The sequence below is a fragment of the Ipomoea nil genome, unplaced genomic scaffold (assembly GCF_001879475.1).
Source record: "Ipomoea nil cultivar Tokyo-kokei standard unplaced genomic scaffold, Asagao_1.1 scaffold0382, whole genome shotgun sequence".
NCBI lineage: Eukaryota > Viridiplantae > Streptophyta > Magnoliopsida > Solanales > Convolvulaceae > Ipomoea > Ipomoea nil.
In genome coordinates, this window is record NW_017616810.1 from 2269141 (window position 1) to 2280178 (window position 11038).

Below are 11038 nucleotides of genomic sequence, written 5' to 3' on the forward strand. Positions count from 1 at the left end.
ATGAGTTTTGAAAAAATATTTAGAATGATGTAAATTACAGTGACTCAATGATTACATCTCTTTTTTTAAATACTGTCTATTAAATTCATGATTGCAGTAGGCGCTAGTCAGACGCTCGAGCAGAATTTAGCGTCTAACAGTGAAAGTGGAACTACTAAATCCATGGTTGCAGTAAACACTAGTCGGACGTTCGGGCAGCATCTAGCGTCTAACAGTGAAAGTGGAACAGTCTAGAGGCGCCTAGCGTCGTCTAGGCCGATTTTTACAATTCTGACTGAATTAGCTAAACTCGTTAATTACAAAACCCAATACCTTTTTATTCACTTATTAAAGAAAAATAGAAAAAAAAAAAGAAAATTATTGTCCATACATTACAAAATTCATTATCTTTTTACACACTCAAAATTTCTCGACTCAAGATTATCACATTCCGGATTCGATAAGATAACAACTTGAGAAAAACTACTATCTAGTGCTTAAAAGAAACTCACCACAAGAGACGAAACATTTTATGATTGTTATAAGATTCATCCTATATCATTGCTCACAATCTATCACTCAAAATATGCTATATCCAATGCTTAACCTACGCCACCACATCTACCCTACGCCCCCTTCTTTCACTGACCAGACCGTCGAATTAAATAGATCTCTGCAACTTCTGCTCTGCTTCACTTCAGCTTCGTTTTCTCTCTTTCTCTCTCTATATGTGTATATACACACGCTGTATCTATATCCGTAGCTTAGATTAGTTGCTGGTATTGGTATTAGGCTATACGTAGTTAATTAATACGTACTGCTTTATTGACAATCAATAAATACATTGCAGTTTCCGTGTATTGATCCTCGATCTTATGTCATATCACAACGGTTTCGGACGCATCGCCCTCTTGATCTCCGATCGGGAGCTTTACGTTGTCGCCGGAGGGAATCAAACCGGAGGGGGGGACTTGTTGGGATTTCTGCCTCGTGAGCGGTTTCGCTTTAGAGATCGGGGATTTGCGGGATCGCATTTGCTGAAATGAGCTGATTTTGAGCTGGTTTTGTTTTTGCGGTTTTGTGTGTTTGTGGAATCGGGTGAAGATAGTTTGGTTGGTTTGTGTTTGAGTAGATGAATCCACTGTGCTGCATTGCTCCTGTGTCGATTGAGAAGGATCGGGGGAATCAGACGGCGGTGAAGCCTCCTCCGCAAACGCAATCGCAGTGTCAGCTAGGGTTTGAGAGTGCGGCAGCAGTGAGGCCTGTTGGCTTCGGTTCGAAACCCAGCTTTTCGAATGCGCAGGTCGCTTCTCTAGCTACTAGTGACTCGGATTTGGCGGTTAGCCATGATAAGGATGACAATGTGGTTGATTTGCGTGAGACGAAAGTGTACAGTAGTGGGAATGGTGGAGCGTGTGTGGCTGGAGTACTGTACAAGTGGGTGAACTACGGGAAGGGGTGGAGAGCGAGATGGTTTGTGCTAGAAGACGGAGTTTTATCGTACTACAAGGTTCACGGGCCGGATAAGATTGTGATGAGTCCCGGGAGAGAGAAAGGTCTCAAGGTGATCGGAGAGGAGTCCTGGAGATATATGAGGAAGGCTAATGGAAGCAATCCTCGACTTTCTGGATCTTCAAGGCAGTGGAAACCGTTTGGGGAAATTCATTTAAAGGTCCGTTAAAAGTTAATTAGATGCATTGTCCACATTTATGTTCTGAAATTTTGTATATACACTTATTTTTTTTGGTTGAATGCTGTTGAAACTGAAAGTACCATCCTTATTTAAAATGAGTTATTTGTTTATTGGAATGTTTTTTATATTGATGACTGTTGGTAGTTTAGTACACCAGACAATTCTTGTAAATGTTCTGTCCATTCATCAATAAACTTACCATAATATGATGTGCAGGTTTCATCAGTTCGATCAAGCAAGTCAGATGACAAAAGGCTTTCTATATTCACAGGGACGAAGACACTTCATTTGCGCTGTTTATCCAGAGAGGATAGAACTGCATGGATTGATGCTCTCTTGGTTGCTAAAGATCAATTTCCACGGTTGTTGACAAGTGGTGATTTTGCCCTTTCTGAAGATTTTGTTGTTTCAACTGAGAAACTACGGACTAGGTTGCTGCAAGAAGGGATTGGTGAGGCTGTGATAAAAGATTGTGAGGCTATCCTGGAATGTGAACTTGGTGACCTGCAGCGGAAGTTAAAGGGCCTTCATCTTAATCATATGATGTTGCTGGAAACATTGAGACAGTTAGAGGTAATTGCGGTACTAACAAGCATATGTCTTCTGAACTGACAGAACAAAAACAAAACAAAAAAAAACAAAAAACAAAAACAAATCATAGGACTATTTTATTTTGTTGTGAGAAAAATGATGGGTGAGTATTTGACTTACAGAATTTCAGCTTTCTTGAACTTGCCATAGTTTCTGTATGGCTGTACCTTAAAGAAAAACCATTATCTAGCCAAATTTGCTTGGGTAATGCAAGGGTTGGTCTTTGGGGAGGATGATGAAGGGGGCAAAGTAGAGTGAAACAGTGTTCTTAATCTGTTGGCTGCTAACTGCTAAGATCCATTGGTTGTTTAATATATTTTATAGCTATATTCTGTTGTATGATGTTGGTTCCTAAAGGACTGTGCTGAGGCTGTTGTTTGTTATAAATTCCTAAAGGACTGTGCTGAGGCTGCTGTTTGTTATATTCTCTTGCAGGCTGAAAAAATCGAGTTGGAAACAACTGTTGTAGATGAAACAAAAGAACGGGAGTCTTGCTGTGGACAAGGGAACAGAAGATTTAGTGGTTTGTTTCTGCTTCTTACAAGGCTAAGAATAATCAATAGTTTGATGATGTCTATTGGTTTTGAAACTCTTATGAGCTAGCATGACTTTCTTGCTGGTGAATTATTTCAAAAGAACTCACAGTGCTTTCATAAATACATGCTTGTTACTTATCAAAAGAGAGGAAAACTTTAAGTCCTTTTTTTGTGAATACTATACAAGGAGTGTTTCCTTGAAATCTAAAGGTCTTTCAGTGATGATTTCCATGAAGATGATTTGAGTATTATATGCAATGCAACAAATAAAAAACACTTTCATTGTGACTGAGATGGTCTTTAAAAGGAAATAAATTAATTTGTAATCTCAATCACTGAGACACTGATTGAGAGTATGAGATAGTCTTTTACTATTGTATTTAGAGGTTCATTGGTTTCCTTCTGATCCTTTGGATGCTGCAGATTTTTATTCTATCATGTCAGAGGGCAGTGCAACTGACTCGGATGCTGACAATGAAAGTCGCTATGGAGTAGATGTTGAGACAGATGAGGAGGATATCACTTTTTTTGATACAAATGATTTTCTTTCTTCTGAAGCTATGAGAAGTGCTTCCTATCGAAGTAGAGAAGCTCGTCTTTCTTTGACAAATGACGATGAATCTTTCTTTTCTGGTCGAATCAGAGAAGTTGGAATGGAAATAAAGGCAATAAAATATCCTTATGTCAAAAGAAGGGATAGTCTTCCAGAACCAAAGGAAAAAGAGAAGCCAGTTGGCTTATGGTCAATCATCAAGGATAATATAGGGAAAGACCTGTCTGGCGTGTGTCTACCTGTTTACTTCAATGAACCACTTTCTTCATTGCAGAAATGCTTTGAAGATTTGGAATACTCACACTTGGTTGACCAGGCACTGGAGTGGGGAAAGCAGGTTAGTTGCTGAGCTGTGCCCACCACATCTCAGCTTGCAATGATTTGCTAGTTTGTGAGAACAAATGCCATAACTGAACAAACTTATTATTGTTTGTGATATTTGCTTTTTTCCTCCCCTTCAGGGCGATGATTTGATGAGAATCCTCAACATTGCTGCTTTTGCTGTTTCTGGTTATGCATCCACCGAAGGCCGGCAATGCAAACCTTTCAATCCTTTACTTGGGGAAACCTATGAGGCAGACTATCCAGATAAAGGACTTAGGTTCTTCTCTGAAAAGGTAGTGTTTCTTTCAACTAAATTGTTAAAAATCAGGTTATTTCATTTTCTGAGAAGTTGCCTCTGCTGCCCTGTTCTTGATTGATTTAATCGAATCTAGTGTGTAATAACAATGAAATAGTTCAATACTAATCTGTGATATTTGTTCAGGTGAGTCATCATCCTATGGTTGTTGCCTGTCATTGTGAGGGAAGAGGGTGGAGATTCTGGGCAGATTCTAATCTTAAAGGCAAGTTTTGGGGTCGCTCGATTCAGCTCGATCCAGTGGGGGTTTTAACCTTGCAATTTGAGGATGGTGAGACATTCCGATGGAGCAAGGTCACTACGTCAATATATAATATAATAATTGGCAAAATCTATTGTGACCATTATGGCACTATGCGCATCCAAGGCAGTGGTAAATATTCCTGCATGCTCAAATTCAAGGAGCAGTCTATTATAGACCGAAATCGTCATCAGGTAATTTTCCCAGTCAAGGTCCATACCCTAATTGAATCTAAATATAGCATGCTTCATTTAAATCAACTTTGACATTTTAATTTTTGTTGGAAATCAAAGGTCCATGGCTTTGTGCAAGACAACCGAACTGGGGAGAAGGTGGCGATGTTACTGGGGAAGTGGGACGAAGCATTGTATTATGTTTTGGGAGATCCAACTACAAAATCAAAGGGATATGATCCAATGGAGGATGCCATATTGTTATGGGAAAGGGACAAGTCTCTTACAAAGACAAGATATAACCTCACTCCTTTTGCAATATCATTAAATGAATTGACGCCTGGCCTGCGGGAGAAACTACCACCCAGTGATTCAAGGTTGAGACCAGATCAGAGGCACCTGGAAAATGGGGAATATGAACTGGCTAATGCTGAGAAGCTCAGGCTCGAACAATTGCAGAGACGGGTACATCTTTTAATGCTTTTTGCTGTGTAATTGCACTGGAAACACTGCAGATTGTGGTTAAGCTAACTGATAACAAAATAATTTTGTGCAGGCTAGGAAATTGCAAGAGAGAGGTTGGCAACCAAGATGGTTCCGCAAAGATGAGGATGGACATTATCAGTATGTTGGTGGATACTGGGAAACGAGGGAGAAACAGAATTGGGAAGGCATCCCCGATATATTTGGGCAGACCGTCGATCTCCCTCCAGGTACAGATGAACATAATAATGCTTGTTAGGAATCAGTTGCCTCTCTTGCAACATTAGGAATCAAAATCAATATCTTCAGCTTTCTTGCACTGCACTGCTTATACCACTTCTACGTTGATATGCTTAAATGATTTGTACTCTCAAAAGGGTTAGAGCATGTATCATGTGAAATATTGGGGTGATATGAAAATGAAAATATCATATATTTTGCTTCATTTGGTGCAAATCAAGTATTTAGGCTACTTGTATTTCAGATGATCTGCCTATTGGACACTCAGGGAGTGGTTATTAAATATTAATCAATATAATTTATTTTTATTAACATACACATCAAATTATGCAAAGCTATTTATATTTTGCTTTATAAGCAAATGGCTTATTGTCTTAGATGGGTATTTAATCTTTGTTTAATTAAGAGTATTGCAATTAATTATTATGTCATATTAGAGATTTGTAACAGGATTGTAATATCTATTGTATCACAAGCTATATATATATATATATATATATATATATATATATAATTGTGCATATTTTATTATTGCCTATGGAAATATTTATCTTTTTTATACTCTTTTATTTACTTCTATTTCAAAGTTCTTAAAAAAAAAAACCTTCTCAACCAAGAGTGTAAAATTTGTTGGGATGTTTAGTATTGTTGGGATATTACAATATTATTACTCTTCTCAAAGTACAAACTTCACAATTTTTTTAAACGTCAGTTATATATTCTTTAATTAATTATTCATACAATTGTCTCACTTTTAAAATAAACCTAATAATATATAGACATATTTACAATTCATTATTATTATTATTATTATTTAATTCACCCTCAAAACATATAACAATGACTAATAATACTCCGAAATAATTAACTTCAGTAATAATTAAAAAAAAAAAGGTACAAATTTTTAAGAAAAAGCCAACAAAAGACAAAGAAAACGCCAAAAAGTGGTGAACAGTCAGACTTGCAATCCCGATAAATAAATAATTGCATGAGTTGTGTTTGCCTTTAAAAAAAAAAAAATTTATTCCTAAATTTTCCGATTACAATTGTTCCAATTGTAAGATTGCACATGGCCTAAGGTACAATTAACTTGATATCATTACTTTCTTTTTCTTTTTGTCCTTGTCCTGCTCTTCATCAGTTTAGAACCTTATCATTTCACAAATTTTGCTCCCATAAACACATTTTCTAGACTTTCAAGTTTTTGAAAACAAAGAAACACTTTCATTAATGAAGATCCATACATGGTTGAAATTGCTAGGTGTTCCTCGACGGTCGGGGCGTCTAGACGGTGATTAATCGGTGCCTAAATGTCTGTGTATTTTTTATTTTTAAAAAAATTTATTTAAAATTTTTAAACTTTTTAAGACTTGATAATTATAAATTATTTAATACTAAAATATTAAATATTAACAACTCAATTTGTGGTTATTTCACTCACAATTATGTTGTTTTGCGTGAAATAACCTATTTAAAAAAAGAAGAAATAGTTAATCGACCGACTAGACGACCTAGTCAGTGCTTAAGCGGCCTAGTCGGTGCCTAGACGGCCCCTAAGAGACAGACTTAAGCGGTCAACGCCTAGGAGGTGTTTAAGCGATCTAGTCGATCATCTAGTCGGCTAGCTGCTTAAACCACCGATTATGGTGATACGCTAGGCGATCGGTCATGCGAGATGTTTGTAACACTAGATTTATGCTATGAGCATTAGAAAGGAACAGAGGGGGTTAGAAACCCACTTGATACATTACGCTTAATTTGCTAGTGCGTGTCCAACTCATGAGATCCATTTTTCTAGTTTGCTAAGTTAGAAATGAATGTAAAATTATCCAACACATTAATTTGGTCAATTAAATTTCTGTTTTTTTTTTTTGGACAACGAAAGAAATATGTATCTACTATCTGAAAGTATGCATGAAATAATCACACTAAAAAAATTTTATATGATGACTCAATTAAAAAATTTGATACAATTTATGTTCCACCCACTTAATAATTCCTTTTAGAGTCATTTAAATTCATTTTAACAACCAAGAGTTATGACACGATAATTGATATAGTTACAGACTAAACGGGAGACAAAGTGTGTGTCGTAGCTAAACGTGACTTGAAGAGATATAGTAAATATATCTTGGAAGTAGGAAAGCAATTTTGTGGGCTTATCGCCTTATTCTTATGTACAACTTAAACATTCTTGGTCATGGCGTGCAATTGATTCAAAAGTTGTGTACAAATATTACAAAGTCATGATTTTTTTTTTTTTTTTTTTTTTTTTTTTTTTTTTTTTGGAATCCCATCTCTAGATTGTCTGTAATAGAACTTAAAATCTGACTTTATTGTTGAAAGCGGGGTTTTACCCAAGTATTATTTTCTTAACATATTTGGTGCACACCTTTAAATTTTTTGCCACAAGTTCTTCAACGAAAAATAGTTAGGATGTGTCAAATTTTTAATTCAAAACATATTTGCTTGAACACCTTTGCACTTTTTGTGATAAAACATTTTGTTCCAAGCTAAAAATATAATAGGGTTAATTTCAACAAAGGTCCATTGTCTTTGGTGACAATTCTAAATTTAGTCACAAATTATTGTTTTAATTTTGTCCTTTAACATTATAAACTATCATATTTTGAACAATTTTGTTTCTCCCCGTGACTTTTATGGCGAAACTTTATTGGCTCATGCACATCCTCCCACGATAACACCAACCCATCCACATTATCATGCCCCTAGACACCCACTATATACGAGGTACAATGACGACCATGTCGACTCGAACCTATTGACTCTTCACCGGCCTCCGTCCAACAATCTCCTAGCCACAAAATCTGTCATTATAAACTGTGACTCGAATTATGACCTTGCTCAGATACCACTAGTTAGGATCAAGCGTTTATCACTACAGCAAAAGGTATAGCTCGTAACAAAGGCATAACTTTATTTCCTTATATGTCGTCACATTTTATAGAAACAAGGTGTTGGACTTAGCCCTAAACCGACCTCCACCCAACAAATTCCTACATCATATCATTGTCATGGACGACATGGCCAAGCTGTGGCAGTGGGCAGTTTGGGACTAAATTTGAAATTACCACCAAAATAAGGAACCTCCGCTGAAAATAACTCAAATATAATACATTCCAACTTTAAAAAAAAAAATGGTTAGAATATAACCAAATATATATATATATTTTTTTTTAAAAAAAAACTAAAATTTGTGCAATTTGACAACAATAATACTAGCTTGATAATCAAATATGAACATGACATAATATCCGTGAGACCTATCATCTATTGACTTTTTTTTGGTTTGAACATGTTAATTATGAACAACTTAGACCAATTTATCTACTTTTAGTTCTTTGTTAGCTAGAGTCACAAGACAGGCTTCACACAGAGCATATATTCAGGTAGTGGCTTCACATAAATTAAAATGACGTAATACTCGTGAGACTAAAACTAAGAATAATTCCACATTGAAACTTCCTCACAAATTAACCTATATTACAAATTTCATGATATATATCATAATAAGTTCATAACTAAACGTCGTCATTAGATCATATCATTAATCTTAACCCCGCCCATGTGTACTTCTCAATCTCATTTTGCTATATATTGTGAGTTGATATTATTGGTTCAATAATGTTAAGACTTCCTGATATGGTAATAGTAATATATAAAAAGTTAGCAGTGGGGGGAGAAGCTAAGAGTTATGGTGGGAGCAGTAGTCCTGGTAACAAGGGGGAAACAAACTAGGATGGTCCCCTGGAGAATGTCTCAGTTTCAGTTAAACGACTTATTACAACTTCCAACGAGGCTAATAATTTTTATTTATTTATTTATTTATTTTTTTTTGTGTGGGTGGAGAATAGAGATAATAAATTTCAAGAAGGAATGTGCTATATTAAAGAGTTTTAGGTTAAACATTTTATTAAGAGTCAGACTTTGTGAAAGTAATTTAGATCAAAACTAAATTAGTTCTACAACTTTAGGGATATTGGACACTGTATGCAAAAGAAATAAAAAATAAAAAATAAAATGATAGGTGATTACAATCGATCACTATCATGGACTAGGGTTTACCTTGTAAGGTATACTATGGTCTAAAACAACTTTGTTTTAATGTGGCATGGTGAACAACAATTCTCACTCTTTAGCGCGCACTACAACCACGATACAACTGTAGTGTAATATTCATGTGTATTAAGCTCTGTTTTTATGAACGTATAAAAAGAACATTATGAATATGATCTATTACAAAGTTAATAGAAATAAACATGATGTATCTGTAATTTAGTATTTATGTACATTAAGATTTATGTTTACAAACATATAAGACAAATATTATGAATATTGTACAAGATGAACATTATTAAACATAATGCACTGTTTGACATTATTGATGCCATTAATAGAATGCATTTCTACACTAATGGTGCGTTTGGAAACCCAGAAAATGATTTTTGAAAAATATTTTCCTGATTTTTCGTGTTTGGCTAAAGGAGGAAAATGAAAGTCAATGAAAAATAGGGGCAAGGTTGCAAAATTCGCTAGGCGCCTGGGGACCGCCTAGGGCGCCTAGAGCGCCTAGGCGGGCGCCTAGAGCGCCTAGGTAGCCGACCGCCTAGCGCCTAGGCGCGATTTTTGCAATACTGAATAGGGGTGTGGTCAATGAAAAGTAGAGGAGATTTTCCAAAAAATGACTTCCCCTTTTTTTGAGAAGTCATTTTCCGTTTGCAGCAGTGGAGCAGCCAATCACCCGCTGTTGCCACCACCAGTACCACCATCATCATTAGTCTATTTTAAATATTTAAAATTAAAAATATTTATGTTCATTTTCCAGAAAATGAACCAAACACACTAAGACAGTTTTCTAGAATGCAACCAAACACTATAAAGAAAAATGTTTTATGGAAAATAACTCATTTTTCAGAAGTCATTTTCCTATTTTCCAAACAAACCTAAAAAAAAAAATCACAAATCAAGAACCAACTAATTAAATTCAATGCAATCCCAATAATTCTCGCTTTAAGGTCTTGATAGTAAAGTAGAGTTATTAACTTTTTTTTTTTTAATTGATCAACTAGTTAAGTTATACCCTAAGATCACCATACATGCATATCAACTTATACGTTAGATGTTTAAACTAATCTTTCCATATTCTTTAATTTATTTGTACAAAGTTTCATATCATTTATATAAAAAAACAACCAACCTAATAAACAATTCTCAACAATAAACTTATTAAACAATATGGGTAGAATCTAAAGCCCATAATATATAGCTTATCTAGGCCATGGTACCAAAAATAATTAGGAATTATTGTATGAATGGAAGCAAGCTAAGGGAAATGAAGTTGGATTGATATAGGTTTGTGGTGCCCATAATGTATGTGCATGGAGTGGGGAACAAAAGAACATCAACTAAGGAATGTACTCCATAAATTAAGAGGATCAGACTTCATAAGACAACATACATGCAAAGACAAATTAACAATAATTAATAATAATATAATATTAAATATATGTTCTAAAGTACGTGTAGCTTGAATTAAGAATGCTTGCCACCTTTCTAAAAATATAATAAAATAATACAAATAGGATTGCACCCATTTTGCACTAACCAACAACAAACCACTAAAACTATATATATATATATATATATATATATATATATATATATATATATATATATATATAGGCGGGTTCAGGTGCGGCAGTGTCTTACGGTGCGGTTATTTCTTACGGTGCGGCAACACCAATAGTTCACCAAATATGCACCATCAACGTTAGGAAATACACCACACAAAACAGAGTAAACAGAGCCCTGCATCACCAAACACACACCATTAGGTGTGAGTAAAAACACCATACATTGTTCGGAAATACACCATTGGAGGTGGTGAG

At 35.3% G+C, this 11038-nt stretch overlaps 1 protein-coding gene across 1 annotated transcript; it reads left to right on the forward strand.

Annotated features, from left to right (window-relative positions):
* The first annotated feature begins 656 nt into the window (after positions 1-656).
* On the forward strand, positions 657-5442 carry LOC109172050 (oxysterol-binding protein-related protein 1D). The gene is made up of 8 exons (XM_019321202.1): positions 657-1651; positions 1889-2245; positions 2699-2786; positions 3223-3689; positions 3814-3969; positions 4119-4427; positions 4527-4871; positions 4963-5442. Exons 1-8 carry the CDS (start codon positions 1112-1114, stop codon positions 5146-5148), a joined length of 2448 nt encoding a protein of 815 aa, XP_019176747.1. The 5' UTR covers positions 657-1111; the 3' UTR covers positions 5149-5442.
* Positions 5443-11038: the final 5596 nt, after the last annotated feature.

Bases quoted from the DNA above. Each gene is read 5' to 3' on its own strand.
- LOC109172050 (XM_019321202.1), top strand. From the start codon at position 1,112: ATGAATCCACTGTGCTGCATTGCTCCTGTGTCGATTGAGAAGGATCGG. The intron at 3,690-3,813 runs GTTAGTTGCTGA...CCTCCCCTTCAG, and splicing joins CACTGGAGTGGGGAAAGCAG to GGCGATGATTTGATGAGAAT. The intron at 4,428-4,526 runs GTAATTTTCCCA...TGGAAATCAAAG, and splicing joins TAGACCGAAATCGTCATCAG to GTCCATGGCTTTGTGCAAGA.